The 26722-nt window shown below is 37.9% G+C and overlaps 1 protein-coding gene across 7 annotated transcripts in view; it reads right to left on the bottom strand.

The window, feature by feature from the left end:
- The window catches only part of LOC138329952 (uncharacterized), a 70497-nt gene that overhangs the window by 10944 nt on the left and 32831 nt on the right, over positions 1–26722 (bottom strand). Inside the window, exons 3-4 of one of the 7 annotated variants that reach the window (XR_011209495.1) lie at positions 25560–25753; positions 12733–15734 (exon numbers count right to left, since the gene is read on the bottom strand). The exons of 2 other annotated variants lie outside the window; for them this stretch is intronic. Coding sequence is in view for 4 of the 5 variants with exons in the window: in XM_069277250.1 (XP_069133351.1) it covers positions 25625–25753 (129 nt within the window). In the remaining variant the exon portion in view is untranslated. Of the gene's footprint in view, positions 1–2748; positions 3097–12725; positions 15735–22958; positions 25754–26722 lie in introns of those variants that run through there. 4 more of the 7 variants (XM_069277257.1, XM_069277255.1, XM_069277252.1 and 1 more) reach the window with 4 other exon arrangements.

Below are 26722 nucleotides of genomic sequence, written 5' to 3' on the forward strand. Positions count from 1 at the left end.
GATCGTAAAAGGCGACTAAATTTAGGATCTTATCTTTTCTTTTCTTCCTAACTGACTTTATCTTTCCTAATGCCTCCCTTGGCACCGCCTCACTTTTGGCCTTGAGTTGAGCGTTCGCCCCTGTGAGGAAGGCTCTAGGTTCTGTCCCCTGGCCGAGACACACCCAAGTCTATCAAAGTGGTAGTTTCTGCTCCTGCTTAGCGCTCAGCATACAGGGAAAGGGGCTACTGGCTTGCCCGTTGTCAGTATAATGTGACCGGGTTGGTATCTTCAGCGGCATGCTTCAGTGATATAGCACTATAAAAAGGGCAACAGTTCAACTATACAAGAAGGCACAACATGAATATATACCGCAGTCTCCCAAGACACACACCTCGCACAACATACACACAACACATAGCATATATGGGAGGCCGTCCTGACATGACCATAGCTGTTAATAGGACGTTAATTAATCAAACAATCTAAAATACTTCTGCACTTTTAGAGAAGTCGAAAATGGTAGTTGTTTACGGCGACGGATAAAAGACGATCAGAATAGGTCTCACTTGAGACTTCGTCTCAGGTGACCTAAATACAAACTTTACTGTGAATACGTGCGAACAAGTTAAGTATGTCATAAATATCGTTAAACTGATGTACATGTAGTTGATACTGACGTCAGAACAGGGATCATAAACACATGCTTTGTTTTCACCGAGTTGTAATATCAAAATGTAAATAAGCATACTGCAAGTATCTTTGATTATATATTTGATACATAAACTGGGTTACTTGACAAATCTATATGACATATTATTCCTCCTCCAAGAGGAATCTTATATTTCTATTATTTTAAATGTTTTATGTGCCGTAACTAGGCGAATATTTTGACATGCTATTTTTCAGTAATCCATGAGTAAGTTTTCATGAATTAAACTGAAAATTATTCAAGGACATGGACAAATATTTATGATGTTTTATAAACATTTGCAACAACACATAATGTATGCACTGGAAAACGGATTGTTTTTATGCTTATTTTATGGTTAGATAAAAAATATTTATCTTATGGCCTGGTTAAGAGGACACTTTTGCCTCATAGTATTGTCGAGGGATGGATAGTACCTTCACCCAGGCCATATTGTGTTGCAGATATCTGTGTTTCCATCAAACGAGATTGAGCTTCATGAAGATTTAAAGTAGATCAATATAGAACATGAGTGAACTGTCTTCTGTAGAAAAACAGCATTTTGCTTCCATCCCCGCACACAACAGCCTGTACGCCACCTTGCCGTCTTGGCCGAAGCGCAACGTTATAATGACGTCCCTGGTTCCCTGGACACATGCAAATTGTATCCATGTGTGTAGCCAATCAGAATCCGGTATTCTGTCAGGTGCTGTACTAATACATATCAAAGACGTCACCTTAATATTACGAATATCAGCGTCAAAATGTGAGTTAAAATGGTAGACCACAACTTGGCTTCTTGATTTTACCGTTTGTTCGCATTTTACTGCACTTCAAACGTTAAAATGATTTTTGGCAATACTCTTAACTGATTTTGTAAAATCTAACATATGCATTTAAGGTATTGTGATTATCAAAATGGTGGTTATCATTTTGGTGGTAAATTACGAAAACTATGGCAAGAATTATTTAGCAAAAATGTGCCATTTGAGTTATTTGATGAGGTTAACAATGCAGGGTAATATGATACGAGTGGTTTAGGTATATATATTATTTTTTGTGTTTTCCGTTTTATGTCTCTAAACAAGAGGCCCAAAGGGCCTTAACGGTCATCATGCTACCTTGGCAATAGTAAAATCAATTATATATGGTGTCACTTTGTCAGGACCATGTCAGGATCATTTTCAATTTCTTTCAACAAATTTTATTTCAAACAAGAGGCCCAAGGGCCTTAACATATAGGACATTAATTAGATAGTGTCATGGTAGCTATCTTCGATTTAGGATCAACCAAAGATGTAACAATACTTTGTTGGGACCATGTCAGGATTATTTCATGCAAGTTTCAGCCAAATCGCACCGGTAGAACTTGAGAAGAAGTTCAAAATGTGTTTTCAAGATGGCGGCTGTGGCGGCCATCTTGGATTTCGGATCGACCCGAAAAATAACAACACTTTGTTGGGACTATGTCAGGATCATTTCATGCAAGTTTCAGCCAAATCGCACCGGTAGAACTTGAGAAGAAGTTCAAAATGTGTTTTTAAGATGGCGGCTGTGGCGGCCATCTTGGATTTCGGATCGACCTGAAAAATAACAACACTTTGTCGGGACTATGTCAGGATCATTTCATGCAAGTTTAAGCTAAATCGCACTGGTAGAACTTGAGAAGAAGTTCAAAATGTGTTTTTAAGATGGCGGCTGTGGCGGCCATCTTGGATTTCGGATCGACTCGAAAAATAACAACACTTTGTTGGGACCATGTCAGGATCATTTGGTGTAAGGTTCATTTAAATCGCACTGGTAGAACTTGAGAAGAAGTTCAAAATGTGAAAAGTTAACGCACGGCGGACGACGACGGACGAAACATGACGACTATAGGTCATCCTGACCCTTCGGGTCAGATGACCTAAAAACTGGAATTATCTCCGATCGAAATAGCATTTTACATTGTAATCAACATGTTTCAGTGACATAGCACTATAAAAAGGGCGCAAGACTTCCACTATACAAAAAGATACACCACAATCTCCCCAAAACACACGCAACGCAATACATACTTCACACCGGATATGCTGGAGGCCGTCCTTTCATGGCATTGGCTGTAAATAGGATGTTTATTAATCAAACATGGACCTTGAATGAATAACTGCGTCAGTTTGTACATGTAAGAACTAAGTGATCGTTATCTTTTATAAGTGTTCGCCTATCTAACGTGACGTGACGGAAGACAAGGGATGACTTCTGGTTTTTTTCGCAATAGCCGAAATAAATAACGCTGACCTTTATTCTTCATGGAATAAGAAATCAACCAATTGGAATCCTCGTTATATTCCACCAGAAAGGAACGTTGCGAAGACAATCACCAACGAACATATCAACACGAAGGTACAGAACATGGAAACTGATGTCCGTCGGCGCGATCGATCCTGAAAAACAATGAAATTATTCATACTATCATTAATGAACTTTAAGATGCTCCATCGCCGACAGAGCATAAATGATATTCATTATTTGAACAATAATTGGTGTTCAATCGTGTGTATGTATGTCTAATTAACACAAAAATAATATATATATTTTCATTTTGCCTTTTGTGCATGCGCATGCAGTACTTCATTCCATATAGGATATCGTGCGTCGAAATTTTTTCGGGATGCAATTAATTATTTTCCATATTTTTAACTTGACGTAGAATTAGAAGCTCAAACTTTTCAATGGTGGTAATGGTGTAAATTAAGTAGTTTTTGTAACTGAAGAAAAATACTAAATCGTCTGCTCCTGTTTTTGATAGTGAAAAAATATTATTTGTCGGCGGTGGAGCATCTTTAAGTCCCCTCCCCCAAACTAAGGGTTTCATAAATCTAAATGAGAACAAAAAAACTACTACTGTAAAATAATAAAAACATAATAAGCTTGCCATTGGAAAGATTTTCACCAGCAGTCAATGTTACATCAGGAAAATTAGGAAAACTGACAACAGTTACAGTAAAATGTAATGAAAACATAAATAAAAAAACATTCAATGCGGTTACCACCTAAACTAAATGTTTTGCACATAATAAGAAAATTCGGGACAACTGTTATTATACTTTTATTTTATCATAAATACCTTTGAACCGGAAACACGACTTCTTTGTTTCTTTAGCGTTAACGATAAAACTTCGGCCATAGCTGATCTTAGATATCGAAAGGCCTTATCAATAAAAAAACCAAACTGACATTCTTGATATAATATGATCAATCTACATGTACATTTAAAATAAATTTTTGAGTCGTAGACATTGTAAGCTTTGCTTGTTTGAATTTATTAATGTCCTATTAACAGCCAGGGTCATGTAAGAACGGCCTCCCATGTATGCAGTGTGTAGCGTGTGTGAAGTGCGAGGTGCGTGTTTTGGGAGACTGCGGTATGTTCGTATTGGGTCTTGTATAGTGGAAACGTTGCCCTTTTTATAGTGCTTTATCACTGAGGCATGCCGCGGAAGATGCCAAGCAACACACCCCACTCGGTCACATTATACTATTAACGGGCGAAACAGTCGTTCCTATCCCTGTTTGCTGATCGCTAAGCAGGAGCAGAAACTACCACTTTTACAGACTTTGGTGTGTCTCAGCCAGGGGACAGAACCCAGAGCCTTCCTCACAGGGGCAAAACATTGTAAGCAGTAGTCGTTAAACAATGGTGGCCGATAAGGTAGGTTATACTATACTTTGCGTATATCTGTTGTTTCGGTAATATGATATTTAAAAATTTATGGCGCCACTTTGTGGTTCTGTATTCCATTTATTTATTTCATCTGATACCTTTTAGACAGATATCATTGGTAATGACATGAGCTGATATGGTAACTATCAAATATTAACTATTATAGAAGAACCGGTGCTCAGCGTCCTTTAAGGAATGAATTTGATTATAAATCCGTAACAGAGATGTATTTTGCACCAACTGGAAAACTTCCATAATCCCGGGAAATAAGCCAGAATAACAAAATATCACAGCTATATTAGAATTTCTAGGTGATTTTCTGATGATCCGTGAATCGTAATCCAATGATGAATGCTGTCAATCATTTCTAATGGCGGTACTTGTAATTTGTGCTTTAATACCGAGCAACACTTAAAGCTATACAACGTTGAGAATAATGATGAGAACACACACGACGAAAAAAAGGCTGGAAAAACAAATACACCAGTCTTGTAATTTGCAGCCACCTTGCTGATTTTGCAAGTAAAGAAATGGGCGTTAATAGAATCTTAAACGGCCTACTTAGTGGACAGGGATAGATAGATATATTTTCTAAGTTATTTCCCCTAGTTAGAGATTTACATCCATCATGTATTTTGTTTACATCAAACCAAAACAACAAAGTATATACAAAATCATAGAAAAGTGTCATCTCTGACATCATTACAGGCACTAGATCAGCAATAATCACCATCACCAAAAAAAATCCACTTTTCATGGTCAAAGTATATGTCCTTTGATCTTCCAAGTATAAAGTTACAATGTCTTTCATCTGGTAAATGGCCGAATTTAGCGTAATCCAATACGTCTTATACGTTCACAAAAATTCTAACAGTATATCTCGACTTTTAAATAGTGCCAGACGCTGGACTAGAAAATGTCTTATACGTTCACAAAAATTCTAACAGTATATCTCGACTTTTAAATAGTGCCAGACGCTGGACTAGAAAATGAACCGTTAAATTATCAGTTTCTTTCTTACATACTTTACATGTCACCATGTTTTTCTCAAAACGGTATGATATTTTTTCCAGTTCGCCAAGCGGCCATATAAATTTTCGGGATATCTCAAATCAATTGAAAGCTTTTGGCTTGTCAATCCGAAACTTTCTGGTCAAGGTTTAACAGGAAATGCAACTCGTAAGGTAAGTTATCAAACACGAAGCTTTTGCGAAGTATTTGACAGATAATATCCCCAGAATTTTAGATATTATTTCATATTTTTCATTTTCATTCGTAATTTTTAGGTCATCTGACCAAAGGTCAGGATGACCTCGGTCATCTATTGACATCGTGTTGTTTTGTCCGTCGTCGTGCGTAAGACTATTTATACAAAAGTCTACTCCTCCTTCACACCTGGATGGATTTCATCCATATTTTGGTTTGAAACATCATTGGGGAAGGACAATCATATTTTATATAAATGAGCCTGGTTCGACCCCTAGGGGCTGAGGGGTGGGGCCCCAAAAGGGCAAATTTTCTTAATTAAAGCTTTAAAATCCTACTCCTCCTTCACCCTTGGATGGATTACATCCATATTTGGTGTGAAACATCATTGGGGAAGGACAATCATATTTAATATAAATGAGCCTGGTTCGACCCCTAGGGACTGAGGGGTGGGGCCCCAAAAGGGCAAATTTTCTTAATCTAAGCTTTAAAATCCTACTCCTCCTTCATCCTTGAGTTGATTTCATCCATATTTGGTGTGAAACTTCATTAGGGAAGGACAATCATATATTATATAAATGAGCCTGGTCCGACCCCAAGGGTCAGAGGGGCGGGGCCCCAAAAAGGCAAATTCTCTTAATTTTAGCTTTAAAATCCTACTCCTCCTTCATCCTTAGATGGATTTCATACATATTTTTGTTGTGAAACATTATTGGGGAAGGGCAATCATATTTTATATAAATGAGCCTGGTCCGACCCCTATGGGCTGAGGGGTGGGGCCCCAAAAGGGCAAATTTTCTTATTTTAGCTTTAAAATTCTACTCCTCCTTCATCCTTGGGTTGATTTCATCCATATTTGGTGTGAAACATCATTGGGGAAGGACAATTATTTTTTTACATAAATGAGATAGGTCCGACCCTAGGGGCTTTAGGTTGGGGCGACAAAAGGGCAAATTTTCTTAATTTAAGCTTTAAAATCCTACTCCTCCTTCATCCTTGGATGGATTTCATCCATATTTTGTATGAAACATCATTTGGGAAAGACAATCATTTCTTATATAAATGAGCTTGGTCCGACCCCTAGGGGCTGAGCGGTGGGGCCCCAAAAGTGCAAATTTTCTTAATTTTAGCTTTAAAATCCTACTCCTCCTTCATCCTTGGATGGAATTCATCCATGTTTGGTGTGAAACATCATTGGGGAAGGGCAATCATATTTTATATAAATGACACTGGTCCGACCTTTAGGGGCTGAGGGGTGGGGCCCCAAATGGGCAAATTTTTTTAAATTTAATTTAAAATCATACTCCTCCTTCATCCTTGGATGAATTTCATCCATATTTGGTGTGAAACATCATTGGGGAAGGTCAATCATATTTTATATAAATGAGTCTGGTCCGACCCCAAGGGGCTGAGGACTGGGGCCCCTAAAGGGCTAATTTTCTTAATTTTAGTTTTAATTGATGCCGAACAACATGCAAACGTTTTTGTAAAGATTTTGGTATTCCAAGATGGCCGCTGGCCCACTTCCTGTTTTAAGGTTTCAGTCTCCGATCTCAATGAAAATTGGTCTATAGGGGTTTTAATTGATGCCGAACAACATACAAACATTTTCGTAAAGATTTTGGTATTCCAAGATGGCCGCTGGCCCACTTCCTGTTTTTTTCGGGTTCAGTCTCCGATCTCAAAGGGAATTGGTCTATAGGGGTTTTAATTGATTCAGAAGGGGGAACTTTAGGTGAGGACAATCATATTTTATAAAGGACCGAGCTAAGACCCATGGGGATAGTACGGTGGAGGTCCAAAATGGGAGCTTTGCTGAAATTTGGCTTTAAAATCTGACTCCTCCTTATATTAATCATTGAATGGGTTACAACCATATATGGATGAAGGGCTACCAAGTTTGTTCAACAAATGACATTAACCTATTTCAGAAACTTACTTATTCAACTAAGGAGTTCCTTGTATTGTTTATATATATCGTTAACCAATAATTTATACTGTGACTTTGTTATTTTGTGCCATGAGTCAGATGACCGTTAAGGCCCATGGGCCTCTTGTTTTAATTTTATCATTGTGCTTGTGAACAAGATAACTTTGGAAAATGTGAACTGATTTTGATGAAACTCTGTATGTAGCCTTATATCAACAAGATCTAGGATGAGTTTGAAAAAGGGATTTTTTTGACGGTAACTATATTATAGAATTCATGTCCTTTGTAATAATGCTATTATTGGACCTTGTGTTCTTAAGATATTGTGGTGCTTTATCAGATTTGTGAATTTTATAATCCTTGGCCTCTTTGTTTGCCCCTAGGGAGGAGTCTAAGTTTGCTATAGATTATATTGAATACTTCTTGGGTATATTTCGTTTATTTTCTACTGGAAATTGTTCAAACTTTTGATTCACATTCACCACAAGAGGACATTTTGCTATTATGTCATTTTGACCCTGTCTCATCCCCAAAGGCTGAGGGGTGGAGCCCAGTGGGGTCCAAATGGCTTAAATTTTTAGGTCACCTGACCATAGGATGATAAAATTAGAAAGAAAAATAACCATATGTCAGTTATGATAAATTGTTCCAGTATGCAAATTCATCCAAGACCTCATTGCATACAGAGTTTTATCAACATCAGTTCATATTTACTTCAGCTTCTGTGTTGAATACAGGAGGGAAAAAATTAACACACCATGTGTTAAAGTCCCTCATAGCCATTATGTTGGCCCTTAAATGACAAATTACTATTGGATGTCAGGTGACCGTTTAGGCCCATGGGCCTCTTGTTATCATTTCTATATCATACATAATATTGTTGAATGTTTTTTTTTTAAATCAATCGGCGGACAAAGTAAAGTGTTATATAGCCATGTAGACCATTGAAATCATGTGTATCAGCATCATTGGAATCGGTACCAATACAACGCGGGATATGTTAACACTGTCACTTCATCTTACAACAATGTATCTTTTGCAAAGTGAGCTCTGAATGTTGGGCAACATTAACACACATATTATTCACGGATTAACTTATGTTATGGAGATATCATACATACATTAGGGTACTCTAAATGATAAAAAGTACACTCAGATGTTTGTGTTATATCTCCCTAACATACAAAATTATTCAAATTAATCCTTATAATTCAATTCACTAAAGATAATATCTTCAAAATTCTTTTGAGGACACTTTTGTCTATGAAATCATTACGCCGTAACATTAGCAAATAATAAGCGACGTTACAAACGGCGACGTAATTTTTAACTTTATGTAATGAAAAGAACCCTTTCAAGCAAATAAAAATGCTAGTAAAATTGATCCTAGTGCTATGTCACCGAAGCATACAGCCGTAGTGTAGACACCAAGCAACACACCCGACACGGTCACATTATACTGACAAGGGGTCAACTGATCGCCCCACTCCCGGTATGTCGAGCGCTAAGCATGAACAGAGACTACCCGTTTTAAAACTTTGGTACCGGTGTGTCACGGCTAGGAAACAGACCCCAGAGCCTTCCTCACAGGGGCGAGCGCTCAATTAAAGACCAAAAAGTAAGTTCGTGACCTCAGATACTTTCTCTGCTATACTTGTCAGTAAATGTCAGTTTTTAAGAATACTATTCATAGCGTAAACATCACAGCGATGTTAATTAAAGTTACTAAATCATTAGATTTACATAGATTTATTAGGGTTTTTGACTTCCTACAAACGTTCTTATACCTGAAATTAGAAAGTTTTCAAAATTACAACATTCAATTTGAACTATTTGCAATGTTTATCAACGTTAAAATATCGCCAAACACAACAAGAAATTGTATCTGTCGGCATTGACTGTTTACAACGGAAAGAACCGAGTGCAAATTTGAGTTCGAAATCGAGGTCGCTGAAAATCTCATCCGCCTAGTAGTTATAGATGTAATAACAACACTAAGAGGCAACTTATATATTTTATCGGTTACATTGGCCTGATTAAGCGTAATAGCCGACACATTTAGCACAGGTGTTCGTTTCTAGTATTATACTTATACTTATATTAGAAACGAACACCTGTGCATTTACAGCGTATCTCAGTGGCGTGGAAGATGAAACGTAATTGAGGGTAGGGGGGAGGGCAATGTCCTCAATATTTGGACCCCACCCCCTCCTCGCCCCGCACCCATATGAGGAGATTAATTCTTTAATTCAACACACAACCATATATACTTTTATAAACATTTTTCATATATCGTTGTTGCTATCATCCCAGGATGGTAGCTATTAGAATCGGTCGCTTTGCCTGCCATGTTGTTGGGATTTCACATGGTTATGAATGATCTGTTTACTTTGATTGGCTGGCCAAACGATTTACGTGTGTTGATTGGTTACTTATTGTTGTAGATTTAATGTGTGTAAGGTGTACTAGTGGGGAAATTATTGCAAACAAATTATCATTATATAAACCCAGAGAAGTCCGAATGGTTTTTTTTTTTTTTTTTTTTTGTCGGACATTATTCTCAGAAAATACACAAGGCGGCGCTACACGTACTGAATTGAATCTTTTCAGAAGCGCGTGGAGGATCTTATATAGTCTAACTAGTACTGTTAGCTAGATTATCATTACCTACTTGTAAAAACTGTCCGTTAAAACAAAGTTAAGCTTTACTTAGGGGATATATGTGGAACTGTATGCGCTAAAGTAAAGTACAGTTTAAACGAAATGTTATGCTTGTTTCAATGCGTATTTAAGTATTTCACCAACTTGTCCAAGTACATGTACATTGTATATGTATATCAGTGCAGTGTATATTAGAAGGAAAACGTACTTGGTAGCATTAGGAAAAGGCCCACTACACCTTCTGAACAACTTTATTAAAATAGACAAGACGTTAAGTTTCATAACGCAGGTCGTATTATGTTTCCCGACGTCGTGCGAGTTGAATATTTCTGCGCCAGGCGGTAAAACTTCAACTTCGTTAGTGTTGTAACCTCATCTTTGGCCATCATTATCAATTTTACTATGTTATAATTGTTTTAAAGATACTTTTATTTTTTGTTTCGGGAAGGTAGCCTAGTGGCCCTGACACGATTATCATGAAGTTGATTATTTTTTACATTGAATGTGAAAGCATTTAAAGTGAATAGTCGGGCAAAGAAAACCAGTCTCAATGCGTTCATTGGCCTTCCAAAAGTTCTCACATATTAATACGACGGTCAAGTTCTGCCTACGTTTCCCAGTTCTGACCATTGAAACAAGGTGGTCTACCGAAACAAACAATAAACTGTTTAAAATTCAACCTACACTTAATCCTAAACTGTCTAGTCGGAGAGACCGCAGAGAGGAAGTTGTTCTCTCTCGGCTCCGAACTGGACACACATATTTTACACATTCCTATCTATTGAGAGGGGAGGATCCTCCAACATGCCATGCATGTGATTCTCCTCTCACAGTGGAGCATATTTTATTGCATTGTATTGATTTTAAACACATACGAGATAAATACTACGATGTCTCCGACATGTACACTTTGTTTCATGCCGTGAGACATAATCGTATTTTTAATTATCTCAAAGAGATCGGTATTTTAAGCAAAATATGAACGTTTTCTCATCATACATCGTATCAACTCAACATTTCATCGTTTCATCAACATTGTGCATGAGTTTTCTCATGTGTTTTAGCCAAATTTATTTTATCCCATGCAAACCTTTTTTTATCAAATTAACGTTTACAATCTGTGTTTTAGTCCTTACTTGATTTTTCTTACCCTGAACTTTTATCCTGATATTAATGCATGACTTGTAGTTTGGCCCTAAATGACCTTAGTTGTCGATGGGCCGTAAAACTCTAACAAACAAACAAACAAAAATTGAAATAAAGAAAAGTTGAAAGCATTGAAAGCGAGGCTGCGTGGAAATGTAACCAGGGACATAGTCAGCCGGGAGGACGTTTTAGGATTCCTGTACTTTAAATTAATTTCTACGTACGCCGACAGATTTTGACGAGAAAGTTTATTTTTCTATTCCATAAGAAATTATACTGGATACATTCACACCATTTTTACCGATTTTAGCCATCCTTGCCCGACTGTTCACTTTAAATTATCATTCTTCAAAAATGAATTGTCATAAGAACTATGACAGCTAACTGTGAACAGAACAATTCGTCAAGCTTTCCTATTATTGCTTCCTAGTAAATAATGCTGTATGGTAGCCTTCTTAGCTTTTTGGGAAGCTAATACGTGTATACATTTATAGACAGTGGCGTCGATAAAAGGAAATTAATGAATACGCAAATTGCAATGCGAGCGCCGAAGGTGCGATATTTTGGTGTTTGGGGGGCCGAGAGTCTCCTACGAGAAAAAATATTACGATTTAGAATGGCTAAGATGAGTTTAACGATGCATTTTGATGAATTTGCGAGCGCCGAATACGCGAGAATTTGGTGTTTGAGGGGTCCGTGGGTCTCCCCCGGGAAAAAATATTACGATTTAGAATTTTACGATGCATTTTGATGAATTTGGGAGCGCTCGAACGCGCGAGATTTTGGTGTTTGAGGGGGTCCGGGGGTCTCCCCCGGGTAAAAATATTACGATTTAGAATGGCTGTGATGAGTTTTACGATGTATATTAATGATTTTAAAGCGTTCTTAACATGATACTTTTTTTTATTTAAAGTTACCTGCATTTAGAAATGATAATTGTGAATGCCATCATATCATTATGCAACTCTGCTCGATCTGAACATACCGGCTTCACACCATCGGCACATTGTTGTTTAACTCAAAATAATAATGAATTAAGTGTCTTACTATGTCATATAAAAAATGAATCTTTTAAGATACATTTTTCAAAATAGTACGTAGAATCCCTTGATTGACATTTTTAGTCTAGTTCATGTGTATTGAATTTTTACTGTTAAACGTTTCAACATAATATGCATACATGAACGTTTAAGGAAATGCGCCACGCAGAAATTGCCTAAACTAAAGTACGAAAATGTCAAAAAGACATGTTTGCCCCCGTCCTGGGAAACGGGGAGGCAATTGCCACCCCCCCCCCCTGACCCCCTGTAACCTCGACCCCCACCTTCCACAAACACCCCTGCTTCCCACGCCCCTGCATCTACATTGCCAAGTAAAACAACATAGTTCTGTGAAGCTTTAGAGTATTTGATGAAAATATGACAAGAAGTGAGAGGTATTTTCACCCGTTAATTATGTATATATTATACATGAATACAGGTGTAAATGTACATTATTAAGCAAACATATACATAGGTCTACAATGTAAGGTATATTTTTGCTTTGAATACATAAAAGTACACATAAAATTTAGATATATAGTTAGGCTGATTGTTTTAAGTAAATCAGATGGAAAAAAGTAATTTAACTAGTGACATGTAGGGGAATGTCCATTAGACAGATAGAGACTATAACTAGGTATATATAGGAAATGTCCATTTGACGGATAGACACTATAACTAAGGATATATAGAGACTTTCCATTAGACGGATATACATTATAGCTAGGGCTATGTAAGGAATGTCCATTAGACGGATAAAGACTATAACTAGAGATATATAGGGAATGCCCATTAGACGGATAGACATTATAACTAAGGATAAACAATGTATACGGAATGTCAAATATTGATATAATGATAAAAGAAATACACGTACTTACTTAGTCCGCTAAACATGCCTATATTATTAGTTTTCCCCATTTTTTCCTTATTATAAAGTCTATATATTAGGCCATTTTTTTAAAAGCCTAATAATATTGGTAGGTTTAGCGGAAAAGTACATAATATCATGACAAATGAAAATAAAATAATGGTAGAAGCAAGTATAAAACCGTATAATATAATGAAAACCCTTCTTTATGGCTACAAAAACCTGTACAGTATAGAATTATTTACACTTAGAAACTCTTCACAAAACTTTTGCATACGTTTCAACGTTTATTAGATTAACACAGTAATCAGGAACCTGTAGTCGATAAATTTGTGTTTTCAGTCGATAGCAGATATGTCCATTAGACAGATGAGATTTCCTTCGATCGGATGTTTGGAATGTTCACGCGTTGCGCATGCACATAGGGGTATCAAATAAGTTATATTCATAATCAAAAATTTGTCTGTATACACTGTATTGGGGTACTAACAAGAAGTTTAATGTTAAATATTGAATAACGTCTTTCAATGAATAATTAAGAACTGAACACTTGATTTGAAAGCGTTAGGTATTTGAAGATTAGCATGACTACATATTTATGCTATGAAGCTAAACACAAACCTAAAAACCTGGATAAACAATCTGATTAAAATACAGATCCTTATTATCACTACGTTTGATAAAAGGATCTGACAACATTTCAATAGCGGTCACGTCAAGATGACCTTTGGAAATGGCCAATCAAATTGGCACTACCAGAAACTTCACTGGGGACGAAATAGGTTGAAAAAGCTGTCCGAATTATTTTCGTGTATGTAGTCATTTCGCCTAAAGTGCACAACAAAGCTAAATGTATATGTATACTGTGACGAAATGACGTTATCAATTGACGTATCACTGTGTAAAAATGTGTTTGATCTGAATTACACGTGGTAAAAGGTCATCCGAACATGACTCCTTATAGGATGTTGTCAGACCTTTATTGAGTGTTTATAAGGTTTTGTATTTTAATCAGATTGCTTGATAAACCTTGAAGCATGAGGGTTACGATTACAAAAGTACACTTTGTGTAATCTGATAAAGATATAGATAATATCTCCACTTCATTTTGTCTGTAGAAAAAACTGATATAATGAAATTAAATCAAATAGCTTAACGGAAACTTTCTTATCAGCTAATGAGAAACGGCTATTCTTGCCAGAGATGAAAACATAGCTATAAAAATGCTTGTTACAATAATCAAGACTGAAATATTTATGTCTAAATCAGTTAATATGAGAAAGAGTTTTTTTTTAATGTGCATACAAGATTCCATTTTTTAATTAAGCATATGCAAATGTTTTGAAAATCTTGACAACAATGTATGTTAACTCCTTATTGGTATTTGTAATAACTTCAGTTGAGATTTCTACGCCTGTAGTGTAATGTGACCAAGTGGGGTGTGTTGCTTGGTGTCTTCGGCGGCATGCTTATGTGATAAAGCTCTATAAAAGGGCAAGATTTCCAATATACTAGAAGACACAACACGAATATGCCGCAGTCAAAAGTCAAAACACACATCCACTACACACCACATACATACTGGCTTTTAATATGACGTTAATTTAATCAAACAAACAAACATATATTAACTATATCAACATATATAGAATGTAACAATTTTTAAAACACACATCGAAGTAAATATTATCAGTAATATATAATAGTTTACTACTTAAAATGATACCCTAAAACATTGTATCTCATTACATAATTAGCAAAAACAGTTACATGTATAGTCTGTACCTAAATACGAATGATAACTTAATGATGTTTTGGCATTCAATTTCAGTTGAATACTATGGAACAACTTCAGTCTACACCCAATGACGAAATAGCATCGGCAACAGCAACAAAGATTCAGACTTCCAATATTCAATATCACCGTATCCAGAGTCGCAAATTTGTAATTGTATTGCAAGGTATATCGTTACCATCACTCCGGTTCATAGTTTGCCAGAAAATGTCACACTATGGTCATGTTCGGGTGGCCATTACATTCCCTGTACACTGGTTCAACTGCAGTTTCTTAACCTGACTACAAGCACATTTAGTACATCGACACAAACATCTACACAGAGTACAGCCATCCTTTTTCGTATCTTAACAATCATGACAACTGATTTTAATATGACAAAGGTTCCAATAGTGTTGTAGCTAACTTCAGTTGGTTTTTATACTCCACTTCTTTAACAACGTTATGTTGTTGTGTCAGTTTAAACAGGTTTAATGTTAGTCATTGTATCTACATATATTGTTTATGCACTCCGTAGGAATAGTTGTTACATATGTATCACTCCACGAAAAGCGCTGTTAAGTACCGAGTAGTGCGAAAAGACTAGATGTCAATAACTAAGTCCGTTGCCAATTATAACTAATACAACCGTAATTACCATCATCACAAGGAAAGACACACAGCAAATTTTAGAAGTCGTTTGACCATTCCTCTCTTCATTCCCAGGTGTCTGCAACAACAACAGGATTTCATGATTTTACGTCTGGGCAAGGAACCTAACCATATTGCTACGCAACCCTTTTATAGAAAAGTCTAGATTACGGTTTGTTGACAATTTTCGTCCAAAACAACATACAATTTTATTCCAATTAAGTTCTGTTCATCATTCATCGTGACTTATAATGGAAACTAAAACTTTTGAAAAAAAGAACAAACGACAAAAAACTCATGGTATGCAACGTGATAATATGCATCTTATAAGGGCTGTCTCCCCTGTATGCTTACGATGTGCTTTGTACTTTAAAAACGAGTGTGAAATAAATAACATACATAAAAAAACCTAACGAAAACCTATTATGCAACTCAACAGATTGAAGTAGTTTCATAAGATGGTTTGATTATATAAAGTCTTATCAAAATGACAATCACGCACCCTATGCATTTTCAATACATTCACAAAGAATTGAGTACAACTGAATCGGTGAGTTTCGATCATTGTCTTTTTAGCCCACCATCATCAGATGGTGGGCTATCCAAATCGCCCTGCGTCCATGGTCCGTCCGTAAACAATTCTTGTTATCACTATTTCTTAAAAACTGCTGCAGGGATTTTGTTCAAACTTCACATGGAGGGTCCCCTTGATCCATATTTGTGCCATACAGATTTTTCGGCTGATCGAAAAAACAAGATGGCCGCCAGGCAGCCATCTTTGATTTTGGCAGTTGAAGTTTGTTATCGATATTTCTTGAGAACTACTGAAGGGATTTTGTTCGAACTTCACATGAAGGTTACCCTTGGTCCCTAGTTGTGCCATACAGATTTTGAGGCTGATCAGAAAAACAAGATGACCGCCAGGCAGCCATCTTTGATTTTGGCAGTTGAAGTTTGTTATTGATATTTCTAGAGAACTACTGAAGGGATTTTGTTCAAACTTCACATGGAAGGTACCCTTGGTCCCTAGTTGTGCCATACAGATTTTGCGGCTGATCGGAAAAACAAGATGGCCGCAAGGCAGCCATCTTTGATTTTGGCAGTTGAAGTTTGTTATCGATATTTCTTGAGAACTACTGAAGGAATTTTGTTTAAACTTCACATGGAGGTTACCCTTAGTCCCTATTTGTGCCATTCAGATTTTGAGGCTGATAGAAAAAACAAGGATTTTGATAGTTAAGGTTTGATATCCTCATTTCTCAAAAAGTGAACTACTGAAGGAATTTTGTTTAAACTTCACATGGAGGTTACCCTTGGTCCCTATTTGTGTCATTCAGATTTTGAGGCTGATAGGAAAAACAAGATGGCCGCCAGGCGGCCATCTTGGATTTTGATAGTTAAGGTTTGATATCCCCATTTCTCAAAAAGTGCTGAAGGGATCTTTCTCAAATATAATATGTAGGTTCCCCTAGGGCCCTTGATGTGCAAATTGCATTTTTGGACCAATCGGTGAACAAGATGACCGCCAGGCCACCATCTTGGATTTCGATAGTCAAAGTTTGTTATGGCTATTTCTCAGATAGTACTGAAGGGATCTGTCTCAAATTTGATATGTAGGTTCCCCTAGGGACCTAGTTGTGCATATTGCATTTTGGGACTGATCGGTTAACAAGATGACCGCCAGGCAGCCATCTTGGATTTTGTTATTCAAAGTTTGTTAACGCTATTTCTCAGAAAGTACTGAAGGGATCTGTCTCAAAATTCATATGTAGGTTCCCCTAGGGCCCTAGTTGTGCATATTGTGCATATTGTGATTTGGGACCGATCGGTCAACAAAATTGCTGCAAGGCAGCCATATTGGATTTTTATATTCAAAGTTTGTTATCGCTATTTCTCAGAAAGTATTGAATGGATCTTTCTCAAATTTCACATGTAGGTTCCCCTAGGGCCCTAATTGTGCATATTGTGATTTGGGACCGATTGATCAACAAGATGGCCGCCAAGGAGTCATCTTGGATTTTGATAGTTGAAGTTTGTTACCGCTATTTCTCAAAAGGTACTGAAGTGTCTCAAATTTTATATGTAGTATGTTTGAAAAAATTTAACAAGAGATCCCAGAGGGATCTTGGCGCCCACCAAAGAATGATCTACGTCTGACAATAGAAAGAGGGATCTTTTCTCTGCTTTCAAATTTTTACTACATATTACTACATATGAAATTTGAGAAAGATCTTTTCAGTACTTTCTGAGATATATAACACTAACAAACTTCAATTGTCAAAAACCTGTTGGCCATCTTGTTGACCGATCGGTCCCAAAATGCAATATGCAGGTCCTAGGAGAACCTACATATAAAATTTGAGACAGATCACTTTAGTACTTTCTGAGAAATAGCGTTAACAAACTTCAATTATCAAAATTCAAAATGGTGGCCTGTCGGCCATCTTGTTGACCGATCGGTCCCAAAATGTAACATGCATAACTAGGGACCAAAGGGAACCTGCACATGAAATTTGAAACATATCCCTTCAGTATTTTCTGAGAAATAGCGGTAACAAACTTACACTATCAAAATCCAAGATGGCGGCCTGGTGGCCATCTTGTTGACCGATCCGTCCCAAAATGCAATATGCACAACTAGGGCCCTAGGGGAATCTACATGTGAAATTTGAGAGAGATCCCTTCAGTACTTTCTGAGAAATAGCGGTAACAAACTTTAAATATCAAAATCCAAGATGGCGGCCTGGCGGCCATCTTGTTGATCGTTCGGTCCCAAAATGCAATATGCACAACTAGGGCCCTAGGGAAACCTACATGTGAAATTTGAGAGAGATCCCTTCAGTACTTTCTGAGAAATAGCGGTAACACACTTTAACTACCAAAATCCAAGATGGCGGCCTGGTGGCCATCTTGTTAACCGATCCGTCCCAAAATGCAATATGCACACCTAGGGCCCTAGGGGAACCTACATGTGAAATTTGAGAGAGATCCCTTCAGTACTTTCTGAGAAATAGCGGTAACAAACTTTAACTACCAAAATCCAAGATGGCGGCCTGGCGGCCATCTTGTTAACCGATCCATCCCAAAATGCAATATGCACAACAAGGGTCCTAGGGCAACCTACATGTGAAATTTGAGAGAGATCCCTTCAGTACTTTCTGAGAAATAGCGGTAACAAACTTTAACTACCAAAATCCAAGATGGCGGCCTGGCGGCCATCTTGTTAACCGATCCGTGTTAAAATGCAATATGCACTATTAGGGCCCTAGGGGAAACTACATGTGAAATTTGAGAAAGATCCCTTCAGTACTTTCTGAGAAATAGCGGTAACAAACTTTAAATATCAAAATCCAAGATGGCGGCCATCTTGTTGATCGTTCGGTCCCAAAATGCAATATGCACAACTAGGGCCCTAGGGAAACATACATGTGAAATTTGAGAGAGATCCCTTCAGTACTTTCTGAGAAATAGCGGTAACACACTTTAACTACCAAAATCCAAGATGGCGGCCTGGTGGCCATCTTGTTAACCGATCCATCCCAAAATGCAATATGCACACCTAGGGCCCTAGGGGAACCTACATGTGAAATTTGAGAGAGATCCCTTCAGTACTTTCTGAGAAATAGCAGTAACAAACTTTAACTACCAAAATCCAAGATGGCGGCCTGGCGGCCATCTTGTTAACCGATCCGTCCCAAAATGCAATATGCACAACTAGGGTCCTAGGGCAACCTACATGTGAAATTTGAGAGAGATCCCTTCAGTACTTTCTGAGAAATAGCGGTAACAAACTTTAACTACCAAAATCCAAGATGGCGGCCATCTTGTTAACCGATCCGTCCTAAAATGCAATATGCACTACTAGGGCACTAGGGGAACCTACATGTGAAATTTGAGAGAGATCCCTTCAGTACTTTCTGATAAATAGCGGTAACAAACTTAACTATCAAAATCCAAGATGGCGGCCTGGCGGCCATCTTGTTAACCGATCGCCTTAAATGCAATATGCACAACTAGGGCCCTAGGGAACCTACATATGAAATTTGAGAAAGATCCCTTCAGTACTTTCTGAGAAATAGCGGTAACAAACTTTAACTATCAAAATCCAAGATGGCGGCCTGGCGGCCATCTTGTTGATCGATCGGTCCCAAAATGCAATATGCACAACTAGGGCCCTAGGGAACCTACATGTGAAATTTGAGAGAGATCCCTTCAGTACTTTCTGAGAAATAGCGGTAACAAACTTTAACTACCAAAATCCAAGATGGCGGCCTGGCGGCCATCTTGTTAACCGATCCGTCCCAAAATGCAATATGCACAACTAGGGCCCTAGGGCAACCTACATGTGAAATTTGAGAGAGATCCCTTCAGTACTTTCTGAGAAATAGCGGTAACAAACTTTAACTACCAAAATCCAAGATGGCGGCCTGGCGGCCATCTTGTTAACCGATCCGTCCCAAAATGCAATATGCACTACTAGGGCCCTAGGGGAACCTACATGTGAAATTTGAGAGAGATCCCTTCAGTACTTTCTGAGAAATAGCGGTAACAAACTTTAACTATCAAAATCCAAGATGGCGGCCTGGCGGCCATCTTGTTAACCGATCGGTCCTAAAATGCAATATGCACAACTAGGGCCCTAGGGGAACCTACATATGAAATTTGAGAAAGATCCCTTCAGTACTTTCTGAGAAATAGCGGTAACAAACTTTAAATATCAAAATCTAAGATGGCGGCCTGGCGGCCATCTTGTTGATCGTTCGGTCCCAAAATGCAATATGCACAACTAGGGCCCTAGGGAAACCTACATGAAATTTGAGAGAGATTTGTACTTTCTGAGAAATAGCGGTAACACACTTTAACTACCAAAATCCAAGATGGCGGCCTGGTGGCCATCTTAACCGATCCGTCCCAAAATGCAATATGCACAACTAGGGCCCTTACATGTGAAATTTGAAAGAATCCCTTCAGTACTTTCTGAGAAATAGCAGTAACAAACTTTAACTACCAAAATCCAAGATGGCGGCCTGGCGGCCATCTTGTTAACCGATCCGTCCCAAAATGCAATATGCACAACTAGGGCCCTAGGGCAACCTACATGTGAAATTTGAGAGAGATCCCTTCAGTACTTTCTGAGAAATAGCGGTAACAAACTTTAACTACCAAAACCTAAGATGGCGGCCTGGCGGCCATCTTGTTAACCGATCCGTCCCAAAATGCAATATGCACAACTAGGGTCCTAGGGCAACCTACATGTGAAATTTGAGAGAGATCCCTTCAGTACTTTCTGAGAAATAGCGGTAACAAACTTTAACTATCAAAATCCAAGATGGCGGCCTGGCGGCCATCTTGTTAACCGATCGGTCCTAAAATGCAATATGCACAACTAGGGCCCTAGGGGAACCTACATATGAAATTTGAGAAAGATCCCTTCAGCCCTTTCCGAAAAATAGCGGTAACAAGAAATGTTAACGGACGGAAGGACGGACGACGGACCACGGACAAAAAGCGATTTGAATAGCCCACCATCTAATGATGGTTGGCTAAAAATGTAGAGAAAAATCCATCTTTTCTTTGTCAGATATAGATCATTCTTTGGTGGGCGCCAAGATCCCTCTGGGATCTCTTGTTATTAGGTCACCTGAGACGAAGTCTCAAGTGACCTATTCTAATCGCCTTTTGTCCGTCGTCGTGCGTCGTATGTCCGTAAACAATTTACATTTTCGACTTCTTCTCCATAACTGCTGAAGCAATTTCAATGATATTTTGCACAAAGCTTCTAAGGCATAAGGCCAATCAAAATTGTGAATGATATGATCCCCACCCCCCAGGGGGGTGTGGGAGGGGCCAAAAGGGGTAAAATTGAGTAAAATTTCAAAAATCTTCTTCTCTACTCACAGATGTGGTAGAATCAAATACTCTTCATAGATAGAAAGGTCTTAAGGTCCTTTACAAAAATTGTGAATTATATGACCCTGGGGTCTCTAGTTTCCCCCTGGGGAGGGGGTTAAGTTTACTATAGTTTATATTGGGAAAACACATTTTTGCGCATTATTTGGTCAATGAGTCAAGTGTTGTCAGAATTATCAGTATGAGATGGCCATTTAATCCTATTAACAAATTTTCTATGACTGACCCCCAGGGGCCTTAGGGGCGGGGTCAAAAGGGGTCAAATAGGCTTAAACTTCAAAAATCTTCTTCTGAAGTTCTTGAAATGGTAGAATCAAATACTTTTCATAAATAGAAAGGTCTTAAGGTCCTTTACAAAAATTGTGAATTATATGACCCTGGGTTCTCACGTTTCCCTCTGGGGAGGGGGTCAAGTTTACTATAGTTTACATTGGGAAAACACATTTATGAGCATGTTTTGCTCAATTTTCATTGGAAATGAGTCAAACTTGGTTAGAATTATTAGCCTGAGATAGCATTTTAATATCATATCCATATTGGTCCAGGCCGACCCCTTGGGGGCAGAGGGGCGGGGCCAAAAAAGGTCAAATAGGCTAAAACTTCAAAAATATTCTTTTAAAATTCTGGAAATGGTATAACAAGTACACTTTATAGATGAAAAGGTCTTAAAGTTTGTTTATAAAAATTGTAAATTATATGACCCTGGGGTCTCCTGTTTCCCCTTGGGGAAGGGGTCAAGTTTACTATAGTTTATATAGGAAAAACACATTATGAGCATGTTTTGCTCAATTTTAATTTGAAACGAGTCAAACTTGGTTAGAATTATTAGCCTGAGATAGCATTTAAATATCATATCCTCATTGGTCAAGGCCGACCCCCTGGGGGCAGAGAGGCGGGGCTAAAAAAGGGTCAAATAGGCTAAAACTTCAAAAATCTTCTAAAATTCTGGATATAGTAGAATCAAATAATTATAGATGGAAAGGTCTTAAGATGTTTTATAAAAATTGTGAATTATATGACCTTGGGGTCTCACTTTACCCCCTGGGGAGGGGTCAAGTTTACTTTAGTTTATATAGGAAAAACATATTTGTGAACATTATTTGCCCAATTTTTGTAGGAAATGAGTCATACTTAATTAGAATTATTAGCCTAAGATATGGCATTTTAACATCCATATCCGTCCTCGATGACCCCCTGGGGGACCAGAGGGGCATGACCAAACAGGGTCAAAATGATTAAAATTTCAAAAAATACCTCTAAATTCACAGGTTTGATGGAAGCAAATACTCTTCATAGTCTAAAAAGTCAAATTTATAAATCACTGACAAACTTCAAGGCCCAGCATATAGTGTTTATATGTCTTTTTTTTATTATTTGTTTAATTATATATTCTAACTCAGGTGACCGTTAAGGCCCATGGGCCTCTTGCTTTTAGAAAGATTTCTTTAAAGATACAGCATACCGAACTTTGATAAATATACTGAACCGTAAAATTATTTAAAAGTAGCAAAATAAGCAAATGTTTGTAACTCCTCTATCACTCCTCCTCCTCCTCACACTCTGGTTTCATTTATGAGAACACAAAGGCGACTAGGATTTTATCCTTTTATTCCTAAGTGATTTTTTTCTTATAACCACTCTGTTCTACAGACGATCTCACAACATCCAATAAGGGGTCAATTTCGGATGACCTTTATACCATCTGTACTTTAGATCGAATGCAGTTTTCTACACCTTTACATCAATTGAAAACGCCATTTCTTCCCATAAGACATATCCATTAAGCTTTGATGTGCACTGGGTGAGATGACTAGGTGTTAGGTCTATAAGTCGGTAAATTAATTTTCGAGAGCCAATTAACGCCGAGAAAACAAGTGTTCTACACACATACTAACCTGGCGGCTAGAGACACGTTTTTCCAATGAGAAATTCAAAGGGCTGTGTTGAGCAAATGGATGGTATATAGATATATACTAACATTCCGGTACGTTTGCTTTCTACCTAACTTTCAGTCATATGAAGCTGAAGTGTTGCAATGTAGTGGTTTTTGAGCCACCGATTAGAGCTTTGGTGGGTTTATGGCAGGACATCAGTGTCCGACCAGTTGAAATCTGGCTGTTTTCCGATGTTCCTTGATACCTAGTGACATTTATACGACCTGATATATATTGTATCATATACCGAATTAAAGATAAATTATCTGGCTGTCGGTTGAGAGTATTTCTAAGGTCAGATCTTATAATGCTTATTAATAATCTCTTTTTTCAGGAATTGTGTATTGTTATATCGCCGGCCGAGCCATAGACCTTGACACAGTATTACATATATAGAGAGCATTCATTATATATACAGCCAAATGGCTGTGCTTTAACCAGAAATTCAGTAAGAGCCGATATTTTTTAATTTAGCTACTTGGACCTCATTAAATTTATTACACCACCCTGGGTATTATTTTTTATCTATAATTAACAAAAAATAAATATGATCCAACAGGATGTTCCATCAGAATTCAGAGTCGATTAAATACATTATACATTGTACAAATATAATATTTATTTGTATAAATATAATATTTATCGGTATCGTCCTCAATGAATCAAAGAAGTTTTCATATATTTTTCATCATTTTGAAAAGTTCTGTTGTCGACCATGATATTGGTGCTTTTCACACATTTTACACGATATAACTCGCATGTGTCATTAAACTTCTCTTCCAGGAAGACATAGTACGCATGTTATCATTTGCACGACATATAAATGATGTATTAATAACTTACTCTAATAAATACGGCCCTGCAGGTAGTCCGTTAGAATTGTACCTGCTGCCCCTATTGCATGGTCGTAAAAGGCGACTTAATTTAGGATCTTATCTTTCCTCTTCTTCCCTATAACTTTATCTTTCCTAGTGCCTCTCTTGGCACCGCCTCACTTTTGGCCTTGAGTTGAGCGTTCGCCCCTGTGAGGAAGGCTCTAGGTTCTGTTCCCTGGCCGAGACACACGTAAGTCTATAAAAGTGGTATTTTCTGCTCCTGCTTAGCGCACAGCAAACAGGGGAGGGACGACTGGTTCGCCCGTTAATAGTATAATGTGACCGAGTGGGGTGTGTTGCTTGGTGTCTTCGGCGGCATGCCTCAGTAATAAAGCACTATAAAAAGGGCAACGTTTCCACTATACAAGACACAATACGAACATACCGCAGTCTCCCAAAACACGCACCTCGCACTTCATACACGCTACACACTGCATACATGGGAGGCCGTCCTTACATGACCCTGGCTGTTAATAGGATATTAAAAAATTCAAAAAAGCAAAGCTTTCAATGTCTACGACTCAGAAATTTATTTTAAATGTACATGGTTCGCCCGTTGTCAGTATAATGTGACCGGGTGGCTTGTGTTGCTTGGTGTCTTCGGCGGCATGCTTCAGTGATATAGCACTATAAAAAGGGCAACAGTTCCACTATACAAGAAGACACAACATGAATATACCGTAGTCTCCCGAAACATGCAGCTCGCACAACATACACGCAACACACCGCATACGTGGGAGGCCGTCCTTATATGACCAAGGTTGTTAATAGGACGTTAATTAATCAAACTTTAATAAATATGAGTTTAGTCACGGGGGCGCAGAAAATATCGCCTCTAAAATACAATTGCATACACAGGGATTTCAAGCGATCTCCAAGTAAGTGATCTATTGAAAGGAGCAAAACTAACATCGAATTCACGAACATTCGTGAATTAATTTTACTTAACACTTTCAATGGGAAATATAACATCAGTTAATAGTATTTTGATCATATATTAATAATATGGATGTTCATTGAGTTTCTGTTTTAAATACAAAAGATTTTAACATTAAAATCGCATTTCCCGTGATCTGATAATATATATTATCATATATGTTCAAGTACAAATGTCACTTAACACTTTAATTGTTGCAATTACTTTGAGATATGACCTTTTTATGCTAAAGGTGATTAGACTTTTACCTTAGGTAAAGTTTAAGTCTCTGATCGCCTAATAACAGTATAGGACAGTTTCGTAAACACTGATCTCAATAATTAGTGTTACCATCTCCTGCCATTGTTAAGATAACGATAGTAAGCACTACTCCAATGAGGGAGACACAGAAAACTACACAAATCTTTTGAGCCGAGCAAGAACTGTTTCGCGGGACAGGAGCCTGCAACAAAAATAAGAAAGTTTTATAGAACGATTGAAAAAGTTTTTGGAAGAAATGAGATAAGTATAAACTGTCAATGATTGATTACAGAATAATGAATTTGGTTAATGATTTGTTTGTTTGTTTGTTTGATTAGTTTAACGTCCTATTAACAGCTAGGGTCATGAAAAATAATTGAAGCCTAAATCAGCATATACTTAATATGCCGTCTCATCACCGTTTTCGTATAGAGACAAGATACTTGGCATTGCCTGATGTATGATTAGTTGAGTCCAGCAAATTGTGTGTTTGTTTGATTTACGTTCTATTAACAGCAATGGTCGTGTAAGGACGGCCTCCCGTGTATGTGGTGTGTCGCGTGTATGTTGTGCAAGGTGAGTGTTTAGGGAGACTGCGGTATATTGATGTGGTGTCTTGTATAGTGGAACTGTTGCCCTTTTTAGGTCATCTGACCCGAAGGGTCAGGATGACCTATTGTCATCATGCACCGTCCGTCGTCGTGCGCCGTGCGCCGTCCGCCGTCCGCCGTGCGCCGTGCGTAAACTTTTTATTCAAACGACTTCTTCTCAATAACCGGAAGGCCCAGGGTACTCATATTTGGCCTGTAGGTTGCTGGGATGGAGGGCTACCAAGTTTGTTCAAATGAATGACCTTGACCTTCATTCAAGGTCACAGGGGTCAAAAAGACTAAAATCTTTAAACAACTTCTTCTCAAGAACCAGAAGGCCCAGGGTACTGATATTTGCCCTGAAGGATGCTGGGATGAAGGGCTACCAAGTTTGTTCAAATAAAATATGACCTTTCATTCAAGGTCACAGGGGTCAAATAGGCTAAAATCCTTTAAACAACTTCTTGTGAATAACTAAGAGGCCTAGAGACCTGATATTTGGCCTGTGGCATGCTGGGATGAAGGGCTACCAAGTTTGTTCAAATAAATGACCTTGACCTTCATTCAAGGTCACGAGGGTC

The sequence above is a fragment of the Argopecten irradians genome, chromosome 8, assembly GCF_041381155.1.
Source record: "Argopecten irradians isolate NY chromosome 8, Ai_NY, whole genome shotgun sequence".
In the NCBI taxonomy this organism is placed as follows: domain Eukaryota; kingdom Metazoa; phylum Mollusca; class Bivalvia; order Pectinida; family Pectinidae; genus Argopecten; species Argopecten irradians.